The sequence below is a fragment of the Candoia aspera genome, chromosome 3, assembly GCF_035149785.1.
Source record: "Candoia aspera isolate rCanAsp1 chromosome 3, rCanAsp1.hap2, whole genome shotgun sequence".
Taxonomy (NCBI): domain Eukaryota; kingdom Metazoa; phylum Chordata; class Lepidosauria; order Squamata; family Boidae; genus Candoia; species Candoia aspera.
Window position 1 is genome coordinate 107,304,922 of NC_086155.1, and position 15,362 is coordinate 107,320,283.

General features: G+C 38.3%; 1 protein-coding gene across 1 annotated transcript; it reads left to right on the forward strand.

Annotated features, from left to right (window-relative positions):
• Positions 1 to 10,752: 10,752 nt before the first annotated feature.
• MRPS14 (mitochondrial ribosomal protein S14) lies at positions 10,753 to 14,167 on the forward strand. The gene is made up of 3 exons (XM_063298496.1): positions 10,753 to 10,857; positions 11,805 to 11,963; positions 13,785 to 14,167. Exons 1-3 carry the CDS (start codon positions 10,783 to 10,785, stop codon positions 13,965 to 13,967), a joined length of 417 nt encoding a protein of 138 aa, XP_063154566.1. The 5' UTR covers positions 10,753 to 10,782; the 3' UTR covers positions 13,968 to 14,167.
• The last annotated feature ends 1,195 nt before the right edge of the window (positions 14,168 to 15,362 follow it).

The window sequence follows — 15,362 nt, forward strand, 5'->3', positions numbered from 1 at the left end:
CATCTATTTGTTAGTAACTGGGACAACTCTGAGTAATCTTGGGAAACTCATTTTCTTCCAGTCTGTTTGCTTGTTTGTAAATTGGGAAGGCATATAGACTTACTATACAAGAATGTTATAATATAAATAGTTTTTACATTGTTTATTTTGAAATCACCCAGCCTCATTCTCAGAATTTTACAGGGAGAACAGATGCCACTATTCTGTTTGTAACCTTGTGCTTTCTCACTGATTTAGCCATTCTTTTCATTAAAATTAAAGAGGAAAAGACAGCATTTACTTTATATATGGCCGTCTATCCCACATAGTAATCCTAGGCAGCTCACAACAACTAATAAAACGAAACAATCCCTCCTACAAGGTACCAGACCAACCGAACTATTAACCTCCTGACTCAACCCACATCCTAGCCCAATGCTTGGGGGAAGAGCCAGGTCTTCATGGCCTTCCATGAAAAGTAGCTATGCAATGTCTTTAGAACTGATAGTATTAGAAGCCTCCCATCTGGAAGCATCCAGAGATGTTTTTTACAGCTTCTGTCCCTCAAGGCCAAGAAGGGTATTACCCCAAATTAAATAAACAGAAGGTTTTGATCCTTACACTAGTATTGGGTGGAGGGGGGATGTTTTACAATTTACTTTGGAAGAGGATATGTAACAAGACTTAAAGCAGTTTTTCAAAGTCTGTGTTGAAAATGGTCTTTTCCAACTTCCATTCCAGTTAACATGGCAATTAATAAGAAGAGTTCCCAGAGAATCAATTTCAGGAGAAGCTCAGAGGAGGGGATTTTATGGCCATGCCTAAATATTTAATACTGAAATGAAGATTTCATAGAAGGAATTCTGCAGTACAGATGGAAATAAGAGAGTTGTTGTAGGAGAGCCTATGAAACTACAACGAAAAGTCAGGAAGAACATTGGCTCATAAAGTTCAGGGATTTTGTTGTCTATACATTAAAGCTCAAAGTATGTAAAATATATAAAATGAATTTAATGCATATACTAAAATGACTTTGGAAGCATAATTGAGATATGATGGCATACAGTATATACTATCCATTACAGCAACTGAAGGATGCAATCAGTTCAAAAGGAACAAAAGCAATGCAGAAGGAAGTTGCAAAATGTTAAAAATATCTACACCTGCTTAGAAATGCAAAGGAATTATTTTACAAACATTGAGACCATCTGGGTTGAAGTATGGAAAGGGCTGAATAACAGCAATCCTGTGGTTGGTATCCTACTACCCAAGGCAACCTGCCAATCATTCGAAGAGACGTAAAGTAGTAGACACAAATCGCCCTGATGTTTGCTGGGAGCTCCAGTGATTTTTCTCTTTTTTTTTTTAAATAAGAATTTTATTAGATTTCAGATAAAGATAAAAACTACAGAAAAACAAAAATAAAAAAATAAAAAAACCTAAGAAAGAGTGAAAACACAAGAAAAAAAATTTAAGGTTACAGAAAGAGGTGACTTCCAACTTTTAACATCAAGGATATACAACAATCTCCATAATTAATTCCTTACTCTATATTAAACCAAAATCACATTATTTCTATAAATTATTCCATTGGCAGAATATAAAAATCACTAAATACAGTTGCTCCCTCCCCTTATGTTAAAAAAAGGAAAAGAAAAAACATATAAACCTCCTAATCAACTCCCCCCCAAAAGGTTAACATTTATTTACTTACTTCCTACTACTATTCTATACATTCCTGTCTACTATAATAAAGATTAAACTAAAAAAACATGTAAATTGTCTGCCATTGTAATTAATACAATTATAATAATCTTAATCATATTAAGCCAAAAACATATCTATCTATCTATCTATCTATCTTAATCCAAATCATTGAAGATAAGTGAAGTTAACCAAACCTTAAAAGCATTGTAAAACGCTTACCCCACTTCACAATAAACCAAAGCATTTACATATCTCCACAATACACACAGAGCATTTTTCAGTAAAGAGATCAAACAGCCCAACTGCTCCCCTTAAAAACTCTGACTTCTCTTCAGAAAACCTTCCCTACATAACCCCTTCTTTTCCATGGCATTCCATCAGAAAGTTAAATTCACTTATAGTTTGCAGCTCAATTCTTCCATTTAATTTCTTCAACTCAACCGATCTTCATCCAGCATTTCAGCAGAAGCCCCAATCTCACTATTTAAAGAGACATCTCTATCACTGTTAAGCTCTTCAATTTCTTCTATGACATCCCTAGCCAGATGACACATTTTAAACCTCATGTTTTCCACAATGTCCTGAATACCTTGCATAAAAGCTTGGCAGGAATCAGAAAGCATGTTTAAATTCTTGGTGAAAGTCAGAAACAGTCTCATTGAAATCCTCCATGTCTCAAGCAGTAGATTATGGCGCCCCCTAGGTACTTAACCAACAAAAGTGGGAGATAATAGAAGAATTTCCAGATGTGTTTACACAAGTGAAAGTAAGCTAACAGGAAGTTCCCCACAGAAAGTAGCAGCAGAAAGCTGAAAGTTCAAAGCAGCAGATTCAATATGTAAGAAAATGCTAAAATCTTCAAATTTAGTACAAAAATAACAACAGGGAGATGATTACATAGTCTCAACCCTCCTTAATATTTGGATGGAAAGCAAAATCCAAAGCTTAAAAAGCTTCTTTTTAAAAAGAATTAATCACAAAAATAACGATAAGCACCAAGAGAGCTGGTTCTCCTTGCTGTAGAAAGCCTCTCTTAGGGTACACATCCTTAAAAGAAAAATAAATTGGGCGATTTAGAAGTGGGGTGGCTGGTCTTAATGTCCCTTTAAGGCTACAGCGCAGCTTGGAAATAATGACACCCCAGCCTCCCAGCAGCTCTTACCAGTTCAGCACGAACACTCTTTACAATCTCCTGGCTGCAAGCTGCCGTCCTGGGGGACAAATGGGATAATTCCGAGCATTTTCCTTTCCCAGTAAAACGCTCTTGGGCTTCAGGAAAAACATGCCTAAGCCCCTCCAAAAAACTGCCACGCTGTCAGTTCTGCCTGCAGAGCCTGAGAGCACAACTGTTCAGTCCACCATGTCCCCACTGGAAGTCCTCCAGTGATTTTTCTCACCTGCATCTAATTGTGGCACGCACATATCCCAGCAACCTCTTTCCACCTGCCTTGTCTTCATGTCATTGCATTGTGTTATTCCCCAGCCCAGGAGAAGCTTTACCATCCTTAGCTGTTCCAGTGTTTCAAGCAGTGCTTTCCCCTTTATCACAACACAGATTTTGCCATGGGTGCAATGTGTCACACTCCCAACTATTATGCCAGTGGTGCAATCAGGTGACCTTTAGGGGAGGGATCAAAATGTTATCTATTAGCCACTTTAAGATGGTGTGAGCATGTCCCCTTTCCTCCTGAACACTGTGTTGAACACCTGCTGAAGAACATCTGTTCTTAAAGGAGCCCTACCATCAGCTAACAGTTCAATGCCCTTTGAATGCACCAGGAGAAAACACTTGCACCAAATCAAAGCAAGTTTGGACAAATTGCTAGCCCCACCAGTCAAGCTATCTGTTAAAACTTGCCTCTTCCTCCAGCTTCAGCTCCATCCCATGTCATGTGGTATAACTGATGGACGTTTTTCCACCAGCTGGTGATGTTTGATGAGAGGGGAGGGAAAGAAAGCCAGAAGAATCCACCAATCCCTGTTCTTAACATGGCTGTACAGTGTAATTAAGGGCAACACCATTTTGCATCATGGCAGTCACAGGATACGGAATGCTGATGGAAGCATAAGATTTTACATCAGTATAATCTACATTAAGAGATTGTTCCTGCGGCTGCCTACATTTTATTTATTTTATTTATAATTATAATTATACCCCAATGCAATTCTAAAGGACTCTTGGCAGTTTACAGGAAATACAATAAATACAGCCTTTGAGAAAATGTAAAGTGCTACGCTGATAAGGATACTTAGGAAGATTCTTAGAGCAAATCATAACCAACCTATCAGTATCTTGAAAATAATGCTGCGATTATTAGAAGTTTTAGTGGAGAACATCTTTAAGAAGCTGTGGGGATGCTATGTATTCAGTAAAGCATTTGACATTAAGATTAGCAAACTACTTAAGTATAGGTGGAAGGCATGACAATTAGGATACTGAGTTTTTTCAGCCCATGTCCCTCATCTAGATAGAAATATTAAACAAGATGCCACAGGATTCTGTCCTGGGTGCAGTATTTTTTAGCATTTTTATTAATGATCTGAATAGGAGATGGAAGAAATGCTTATCAAATTTGCAGATATTGATGGAATTTGGGGAACAGGTAACACCACAGACGACAAAACAAAATTTAGAATGATTTTGGGAGATGAAGGAAATGGACTGACATTTCATGAAGATAAAAACTTGTACATTTTAGAAAAAAAATCAAGCACACAGATACTGAATGGCAGCTATCTGGCTCCGTAATATTGTATGTGAAAAGATCCTGGAACTGTAGGTGATCACTAGTTGATCTCAATCAGCAGCATGACATACCTGCAAAAAAGACAAACACAATTTTAAGATGCAGCAACAAAAAGGTGGTTTCCAAATCACAAGAAAGGTAGAAGCTGAACAACTGTTACCGATTCGTTAATCTAGATTCCTGAACTGAATTGGTTGGGCTTGATGGCCTAAATAGCCCCTCTATGATTTTGTGATTCAGTGGTTCTATGATTTTTGGCTGTGATGTGATTGAAATAGTTTGCACCAGGAGTTTCATTCATTTACTGAATAAGGATAAGAATTACAGATGAAATATACAGTACATACTGTAATGAGAGAAGGGAATAGTCATGTAATAGTCATGTAATTTTTGTTGGAAGAATTTCTTCCCTCTTGGTTCATTTCTTGATTAGGTCAAATGCTAGATGCCATAGTTCAGAGTTCAAAAGTTTATTAGGCACACAATTCAAAAGCATTGGGTGCAGCTGGCCCCTTGCCAGAGGTGCAACACCCTTTTATAGAGAGGTGTTGTTGTTGTTGTTAGTTGCCGAGTCATTTACGACAGGTACAAACAACTAATTTGTGCATATTTAACTTTCCTAATAAGGTATAGCTCAATTTCCCACTTTCTAATTGGTATGCCTTATCTTTTATCTTTCTATGTGACTCTCTCTCTCCTCTGCAATTGTGGAACACTAACTTCCCTGATAGATAAATAGATAGATAGACAGACAAACAGACACTTTATTTAGTCTTTTGACCATATCAAATATAAAAGAAAATAAAAGCCATTATAAACATACACAAAATTTTATTTTCTTTTATATTTGATATGGTCAAAAGACTAAATCAATAAAGTATCTATCTAACTTCCCTTCTAAAATGGTGTTACTTAAGCATTCTAATAATTACTTACCAACACTTTCATGGAGTTCTACCATTTCTTGCATAGCTCCCACTAATTTCAGTGGAATCTGTGAAAGAAACCATGCTTCAACTTTTGTTGCTCTGTTGTACCATATTTTTCCTCTTAAGTAAAAATAAAGACACACACTTTCAAGTATTGACTATCTTGCACTTGTACATATATTTGAACAGATGATTACAGTACAATCTCAGTGCAGGACTCTAAGAGTATTTAGGATGGAACATCAAAAAGAAAATAAACATGCATGCTTTATTCATTAATTCCATGCATACTTCTTTCTTTTAAACACTCAAGGCAGCATACATGATTCTCCTTCTTCCCTCTACAGTTTATATTCACAAGCACCCTATGAATTTAACTAGACTAAGAAGTAGTGACTGACCAAAACTCACCAAGAAAATGTCATGGCTGGGTGGGATTCGCACTTGGCTTTCTCCAGTCCTAGAACACCATATTCAGTAGAAAACTGGATCTTTTGCTCATAGCAATTGGGTCACAGAACATGTTGTAGCAATATGGATTACGGCACGTTCTTGTTCAGGTTCGTCATTCCCATATTTTTTTCATCACAACAATCCCTTCTATTTCTTTCCCCAATACATCATTTTTTTTTCTCACTGTAGTCAACATTCTGTGTCCCATTTAGCATACTGGATTCTCACTAGGGTATCCTCTCCTTCCACTTGCTAATTGTTCTTGTGTTTCTTTTGCAAAACTCCAAGTCCTCAAAGACTGCTGATACCTCTCTCTTGTACCCAAAACAACAGAAAAACCCATGCCATCTTAAAGATGAACCAATTACCATTTAAACATACATGAAGTCTAGTCCATTTCACCAGCTGCATGAAATGCAAGGCAATAACAACATAAAATTACAGTGCTACAGGATGTTTTTCCAGCAAAAACAAATTCACCTTTATAATATAATTCATAGAATAGCACTGTTTCAGCTACATGAAGTCTGAAATTCAGAAAACTGAGATCGTTAGTTATATAACGATGACGCTGACAACAGCACTTTCCTTCAGTCACTAGCACCCTCTAAAGTACATTTTGATATTATAGCCACAAGATTCAACTAATTTGAAGGGGAAAGCCTGCAAAATCCTTTAATCATTTGTATTCCTTTGAAAGAAGCAAGTGTTCTGCTTTGGAAAAGCTAGATCTATTATTGAAAAAAGGAAGGAAGAAAGGTGACTTACAAATTTAAATGTAGGTGGCTGAACATATATCACCTTGACAGCAGAATGGTAAGGGGCTGGTTAATCACTGCTCTGAACACCCAGAGACACATCTGTTTTGTTCAAATGACTACGGATATACAGTATTTCTAGATTTTTTTCTTCCTTTCAAAATGGCGGGGTGCTGCTGTTGCAGTCTAAAGTGGCTCATGGTCTCTGCAGATCATTTAGGGATTTCACAGCCTCCTGGGCTGGTCCTAAGGATGCCAGTACATCTTTTACTTTCCAGAGAAGTTGCAGCAAATACAACAAAGAGTTGTACGTATGTATGCATTTATTTATTTTATATGGCCACCCATCTCTCAAAAAGCAACTCTGGGCAGCATACAACAATTGAATAAAACAACAAATACATAAAGATAACCATTATAAAAATATAAAAACTCATTATTAAAAATGAATATATCATTAAAAATTTAAAATATACAAACCACATGGAGTAAAAAATATCGACCACAGTGGAGCCATCTAAGACTGCTTCCAGTTCCCTGGGACCCCCAGGCCTGGTGACATAACCAGGTCTTGAAGGACTTCCAGAATGATAGCAGGAATGGAGCTGACCTGACTTTGGAGGGGGGGATGTTCCATAAGGTGGGCACCATGGCAGAGAATGCCTGCCTCCTGGGACCCACAAATATAAGTCCCTGGCAGATGGTACCTGCAAGATGCCTTCTCTGCCAGATCTAATGGGAGGGGCTGATGAAATCAGGGAGAGGCAGTCCCTCAGATAACCCGGCCCCATGCCATGAAGGGCTTTAAAGGTCCAAACAAGCCCCTTGAATTGGACCTGGAAGCAGACTGGCAGTCAATGCAGCTTGCAAGGCGGCTGACATCTGACGTCTTAAAGGCTACTCAATTGTTTTCACATCCATTTTTGTGGAACATAGTCCGCTTGATCAGATGTGGAACTTAATCCTGAGAAATACTGTATACACAGCAAGTGACAGCAGGGGGCAGGGAGGAAATGGAAAAGAGAAGTAAGAGACAATGAGAATAACCTTCAGTGACAACAACAAAGAAGCACTTAACTGTGACATAGATTCTTGCATAATATAGGTAGCTATGTTAAGAATTGTGAAAAGAAGTCCCAGCCTTGGTTTTATCTATGAGAAACAGTATCCTGGAGAACTCAAATGTTCCCCACTAATTTTTAAATGCTGTCACTTTTGATTGGATATTTGTGGCATTTGTTCTTTTGCACAGAAATGGATAAACTTGACTAAGTGGTACGGCTGCCTGTTATCAAGTATGGGCCTATCGCCCATGTCCCATGAAGGGAAGTGTTATTATACTGGTTGGGTAGTAGATAATAAATGATACACTTGAGGGGTGAAAGCTGTACATGACAAGTAGTATTGTACTGTTTTGTCTTCTGGGTTTATCTTATAGTAGATTACAAATGGAAACCGTGATCAGTTTTTAAACTTTATTAGGTAGGTACTGTAGCTGAGAAATGAATTATTTAAATCCCATAGTTGTGCTTTCTTATTAAATGTATCTGAACAAATAAGATTACATTCAATATTTGGCTGTATACATATACAGTCAGATGATTTCCTATATAAAATAGTGATTTTTAACATTGTGTAGTTTCCCCAGTCTAGGCTCACATTAGAAAGTTTTTAATTATCACAGCTTTAGCATGAAGAGTCCATCTATTTAGTATCTTGCTGGCATGAATACTTTTATTACTAATTTTCTGATCTATCTTGGCCTGCATAATTTTCTTTTTACCATCCTATTAAACCCAACATTCGGACTTTTGGTTGAACTTCATTTACTTGTAGATTTGGCCTTCATTTCAAAAATGGAATATTATTAATAGCAATAAACATGTCAAATGCTTTGATGAAGAGACTACATAGGAGGACACAACAATGGCAATACCTGTAATAATCATCAAATGGATCAAATGGCTTTCTGATAACCCCCTTCTGCTGACAACTACTCTTCCAGTTCATACTGGACAACGGTAGGCAGTTACTAGTTTTCTGAGAGCGTGTAGGCTGCCTTACAGGTAGTCCTCACTTACTGATGGTAACTGGGACCAGGACCTCCATCACTAAGTGATGCAGTCGTAAGGCGCAACGTCACATGATCATGCCAACTTACAACAGCAGTTCTGACAGTCCCAGTTGCCATTGTTAGGTGGCACATCATCCCACAGTCATGTGATCACCATTTGCGATCTCCTGCTGGCTTCCCCATTGACTTTGTCAGAAGCCAGCAGTGAAGGTCGCAAATGGCATTCATGTGACTGCAGGATACTGCAACACCATAATTGTGAGCTGGTCGGCGAGTGCCCAAATCGCAATCATGTGACCACAGGGATGCTGCTATGGCCACAACTATGAGAACACATTGTAAGTACCCCTCATTCAGTACCTTTATAATTTTGAATGGTTGCTGAATGAGTGGATGTTAAACGAGGACTACCTGTATTAGAATTCCTGACTGCAGGGAATTTTTAAATGCATTCTGTTGAACATACATACAACAATCACCCTAGAGATCTTCATACTTAATAAAAGTATGAAGTAGAAACTGAGCTGTGAGAAAATGCTGACTATTCTTAAGATAAACTTTGAACTTCCATCCATACAGAATGAACACATGGAAATGACTAATGACATGGAAAATTCAGTTTGGAATAACTAAGATCAAAAGAGTTCCTCAGAGAAATGAGTACACATAATTTCCAGCAACTATGCCATAGAAGTCAGTGATGACAATGAAATTTATAAACGTTTGCAAGAAATTTGCTCCAGGCCCTTTCCTATCAAATCACACATGCTTCCTGTAGTAAAGGGGGAAAACATTACCAATTAGTTGGGCCTTGACAAAGCTTTCTTTATAGCGTACTAGACAACAACTATGAAAAGCTATTCTGTTAGTCTAAACCGTACCTTTGTGAGAATTAGGGGCTTCAAAAAACAGAACATTGTAACTATGCCTGAAAAAATTATTGATCTCCAGCTCTGTGGACTCCCCAAGCTCTGTCCAGGATCCAATAGATTTTGTCAGCCTTTCTACCTACACTTTAATCACCTTAGCTTCTCCTTCATTCCAGCCTGATTGTGTCACAAAGCCTTCCAAAACAAACCATTAGTTTGTTTTCTTCCATAAGTAAAAAGCTTATTTAAAATTCCACTTAAAAATAACTCTTTATATTTACACTATTTCCTTTGGTTGCAAATTTTACATACTTTTCAGAAAGTGTCACCTTTCCAACATTTTTTTTTCTAATTATGAATCTTCTCAGAACAGCATGAACGTCAGCTAGTAAAACCTACCTAAATATGGAAAAGAACATTTGCAATTATTTGTAATTAATATTATCATGCAATTCTGTATTATTACAAGTTTATCAGGTTTGTCCACCAGCTCCATAGAATAAGAAAGTTTCCTAGCTACAATGAATCTTACTAAGCTTATCCATTTAAAGTTTATTTGACCCTTCTTTCGACTTAGCAGTGATACCTTCTCAATTCTCCATATCTGAGTGCTGAATTGTCAAGTTCAAAAACAAGTGTGCAAATAAAAAAAACACCCAAGCCAGAATTCTATTTATGTACTTTATTAGCACGTCACACTAATCCACAATTACGTGATTCTAGGTTTGCTTAAGCAATCTAATGTAGTTGCTTGGGTTAATACAACATACTCAGCGTGAACTAAGCACCCTGTGTGGTTTACAGAAAGTAACCAACCACATTTCGCCTGCCATGTTTTGTGAATTCAGCCGTACTGGGATTCTGTTATGGATAGGTCTCTCAATGAAAGTTTCCAGAGAAACAACCCTTTTATCCTGCTGCAACGAAAATGTGAAGTAGTCCTGTAATATCTCAACCACTAGGCTGCAATCTTACACGCAATTACTCGGGAGCGCAGAGCGGGCTTAATCTAGCCTTAAGGGTGGGAGAGAGAGAGGAGTTTAATTCTGTGGAAATAATAAAAGCTCCTACACTCACCTTTTAAAAAGTTCAGTTCATACCATCCATGAGTTATAAAGCTTTGCCGCCCATTCTTACAAAACCTACATACTGCTTCCGCTCACCCTCCACTTCCGCTTCAGAGTCCCTTTTCTTCACAACCCTTCCGCATTTTCATGCACTGGCGGGTCTACTCACACGGTCTTTCCGCCCAGATGCCAGCAACGCATGCGTAGTTCAAATAGCGTCGCTGTAGGAAAGATGGCGGCGGCGGCTTTGGCGCTGCGCTCGGCGTTTCGGCAGGTTAGAGTCTCAGCCGGGCACGGCTGCTTTCCCTCCCGGTTCCTCACTTAGCGTGCTCCACTCGTTACGCCGACTTTCGCTTTTGCAGAGTGCTGTTTTCCCAGTAGTCGCTACGAGATAAGCCAAGCCTTAAAAGTCAAGAATTTGGGGGATGAAACTCTGTTAGCCATGCGCTATCTACCTTCCAAAAGACCAGTGGCGGATGCGTGTTACCTGCCATTTGCGGCCTTTTCTAAGTAGGAGGCATGCTCATATTATGCTACCGAAAATGAAGTCGTCCAGAGCCAAATTACATGCTATCTTAAAGAGCACGGGCTAAAATTAACCAGAAGGCGTATTAAATCAGGCTTACGAATTGGGAACCCGAGGCAGTCAAATCATACGATTTTTCTCTGCTTTGCCCGCCACTGTGCTAGAAGTCGTTAAAACTTTCTGGCTGGGTTTCTGTGACCCACAACCACATTTTGGCTAGCCTGGGTCAGTTTATTGTTTAGTATGTTGATGTGAACCTCAAAAATGGAATTACCTCGGAACACGATGTATTGGTGAGGTCTGTAGAGTGACTATGCCCAAGGCCAGAAACACTTGTTAGAAAATTAAGAGCAAGTAACTTGATATAGAAGGAGCTTTTCTCTAGATTTTTTGGTACTACTGAAGTGCAGTCCCCAGCACCCCACATCATTGGCCATGCAGTTGTTAGGTGTAGTTTAAAAACACCTAGATGGTTCTGCACCTCTGTTTAAACATTTTTTCCCTCTCTCTTCCCACTTTTTATCTGATGAAGAAATTGTAGTGAACTGTTCTATAAACCTCCACTGGCCTTATATTATGACTAATATGATTGCTTTGTCTTTTTAAAGATTTTAAAAATAATACTTGCATCAGTCGAGATCTAGACACTCATGTCTATTTGCTTGAACAAAAGTTGATTGTAATTTTTTTATTAGTTCTTCCCCATGTCATGCGTTGGTCAAATAAGGGGTTATTATGTGGACTGGAGGATGCTACGTGATGTTAAGAGAAGGAAAATGGCTTTTGATTATGCAGATCAGAGATTACGGCTGAATTGCATTAGGAAAAATAAAATTTTGCCTAAAGAACTCCAGGTAAGAAGCATATTACTTTTGTCAAGGTATTATGAACTGGAACAATAAGAGAACTTGTTGTTTGATAGGTTGGTTTGTTTGTTTTATATGGTTGTCCATCTCCTATACATGACTTTGGGCAACTATCAGTTAAAAACAGTAAAAACAACCAAAATTAAAAATATCATAAATACCACCAAGAACACTCATGTCATTCCATATTTAATACAACCATGACCAAGAAACAGGCTCACCCACACTATCAGAGCCCTAGGTTTGATGGCAAAACCACTTTTTTAATGCCTTGCAAAAGTCCAGCAGGGTCGGGGTAAATCTAATCTCTGGTGGGATGATATTCCAGGGAGTGGGCACCACAGCAGAAAAGGCTCTCTTCCTGGGCCCTGCCAGATGCACTATCTTGCAAATGGGATTTAGAGCATGCCTCCTGCTGGATCTAACATGAAGGATAGACACTGCTGTGTCTTATGCTAAATATATTATTTTCTGTAATATATAATTCTCTTACACTAAATATATTATTTATTGGGAACAAGTTACAATGTCCTTCAGTTAAAGAATCTCAAATGATTTAAAAATAGGTTGCTATGTTCAGGCAATTAAATCTTAGTTCTTTTTAATTTAAGTTTTAAAATAATGTGTTTTTTCTATTTAAAATACTTTAAAAGTTGGTATATGTAGGCTCTGAAAAATGCAAGATATATTTTTTATTGAGTAGCCATCAGTACATGTGATTAGAAAATTCCATGCAAAAAAATTCAGAGAGATTTTGGCTATTTTAGTTGAGAAACAGTAGTTCCAGGTCTAGTCTCATTCTCATTGGAGTGGTTAACCTGTATAAGGATTGCAGAATCTCATGTTAATGATTCAGTGCAAAAAGTCTCTCCATCTAACATGTCAAAGAGAAGGATAACTTTTCTCCACAGCACCTAGTCTCTACATGGAGGATTTATCATATGGAAATGTACAGTGATACAAGCTCTCATATATAGTCTGTGGTAGTATGGCCCCAAAATAGTTTTAGTGAGGTTTCAAGAGGCTCTAAGTGTTCATGCTTTTTCTGGAATTACATTCAAGATCGTATTTTGTATTACTTTTCCTTTATGATTATATATATTCTGACAATATTGGCTGTTTTAGAGCAATTTAAATTGGAATATGAATATATATATATGTATATTCCAATAATATTGTACAAATAAATAGGCAAGAGACCCTTTTCTTCATTGGGGAAAACTTCAGAGTTTGTGAAAAGGCAATAGTATTGTATTTACCTGAAAAGATTATCTTACATTTGGGGGGGGGGGGGTGCGAAGGAATATAAATGCAGATAAAGATCCTGGGCAAATCGCAGATTCCCTACTATGTCAATTTAGGATTGGCAGCTCCAGTTGAAACCAGTCTTTGTGATTCTTTACTCTCACTCCAATAAATGTATTCATGTGACATAACTGTATAAAACCAGGCTTACAAAGTAAGAAATGTCCACACATACACATGCTCACCTCCCTCTTGCCAGCAAAAGCAGTAAAAAAAAGAACAGGCATTATCTATATGTATCTCTATCTTGATTTAACCCACTTACAAATCTCAGAGATAAGCTTGCTTCTGCTTCTGGGAGATAGATAGATGTGCTTATAGGCTTGGTCTTTGCTCCACTGGTTATGTAGAGAATTAGAAACTTGATTGCAACATCAGAGTTGGCTCTAGAATGGGAAGTAATGCACTGCACAGTGTGTTGTGTGATTCTAAACCTTAGGGATCAAAATACCTTGGTTATGTATAGGAGGGGAATTTTATATCATTTTTTTTAATTTGTTCCAGGAAATTACTGATAAGGAGATCGCCAATCTGCCCCGAGATAGTTGCCCTGTGCGGATCCACAATCGATGTGTTCTGACATCCCGACCAAGAGGTGTGAAAAGGCGATGGAGGCTCAGCCGTATTGTCTTCCGCCATCTGGCTGACCATGCCCAGCTCTCTGGGATACAGAGGGCAATGTGGTGAGCTACGAGCAAGTAGTTTCTTCAAACATGACAAAACTGAGTCCTCTTTGAAACTTCCTGAATATATAACTCATGGTACACAAGGATGAAAGATGGTGAGTGCTAATTATGTTGACAAGGTTGTCAGTCTGATATTATGAAGATGTAAACCTGCTCTTGTATCTTAGGAGAAGACATGAAAATAAACTGTCTCAGACTTGACTCTGGCTCATTTCTTGCACTTGAAGCAAGCACTTTACTGTTGGAAGGGTTCTGTCTCATTACAATTTGGAAAGATAACACTGTATGTAATAGCCTAGTTTATGGGCTAGTTTATTGTATGCAGATAACCACTTACAGTAATTTCCTGACTTTTATAACATGCTTTAGAAAAGGTCAGTTTATTTCTAGTCAGAATAGAATAGTGTATGCATGGCCCAAAAACAGAGCCTACTAATCTATTCAGACCTTGCCAGGATAGACCTCAAGCTGGCAGGTCTGTAATTTACTGAGTTCTCCTTCCCCATGCACAGCCTTTTAAGAGAGTTCTGCATATATCTACGCTGGCTTCTTCAGATTTTTCTTGTTTTTCCTCATGTGAATTGTTTGCAATAGCATCTTCATTATCTCATTTCATAGCATTTCTCCCTTCCAGGACACTTTTCTTCATAAGGATTTTAGGCCATTGGAGCCAACCTAGCTTCCCTCCAAGTTTGTCAGAATCCGTTCTTTTGAAGACTAGTATGCAGATCTGACTTTTCTCAGTTCCTCCTCCTCTATATACCCTAAATTCAATAATAACATCACATTCTCCCTGTTTGTGAGGATAAGGCCCAGGATAGGAGACCCCCTTGTTCTTGCTTCCACCGTCTGACAAATGAAGTTGTTGGCAAGAGGACAGATTTGTTGAGCAATTAAAATCTCCCCCCCCCCTTTTGACTGTTGCATAACTCTTTGAAAGACTAGTCAACTCAAGCAGAAAAACCTCATTTGTATCTTTTGCCCATCCAGGTGGGTGATGATAAACTCCCACAATATCAATTTTCTTTTTCCTTTTTCAAACACTTTAAACAGGATTTCTGTGCTCCTGAATTTATGTGCAAGTATATTTTTTCATGTACAATGTTCCTTTTCAGTGCTACTTGCCAATCATGAGGGTCATCCCACCAAGCTTCAGTGATGCCATTCAGTGCTGTATTTGTCTTCCTGGCTTAGCAGCTCTTTTCCTCTCGATCTGTTTCCCAGTTGATGCATTAGAGAGCCAGTTTGCTGTAGTGGTTAAGGCACCAGGCTAGAAAGCAGGAGATTGTGAGTTCTTATCCTGCCTTGAGCACAAAGCCAGCTGGGTGACCCTGGGTCAGTCCCTCTCTCTCAGCCCTAGGGAGGAGGCAAAAGCAAACCAATTCTGAAAAACCTT

Bases quoted from the DNA above. Each gene is read 5' to 3' on its own strand.
- MRPS14 (XM_063298496.1), top strand. From the start codon at position 10,783: ATGCGTAGTTCAAATAGCGTCGCTGTAGGAAAGATGGCGGCGGCGGCT. The intron at 10,858-11,804 runs GTTAGAGTCTCA...TTTTTTTATTAG, and splicing joins TGCGCTCGGCGTTTCGGCAG to TTCTTCCCCATGTCATGCGT. The intron at 11,964-13,784 runs GTAAGAAGCATA...AATTTGTTCCAG, and splicing joins TTTTGCCTAAAGAACTCCAG to GAAATTACTGATAAGGAGAT.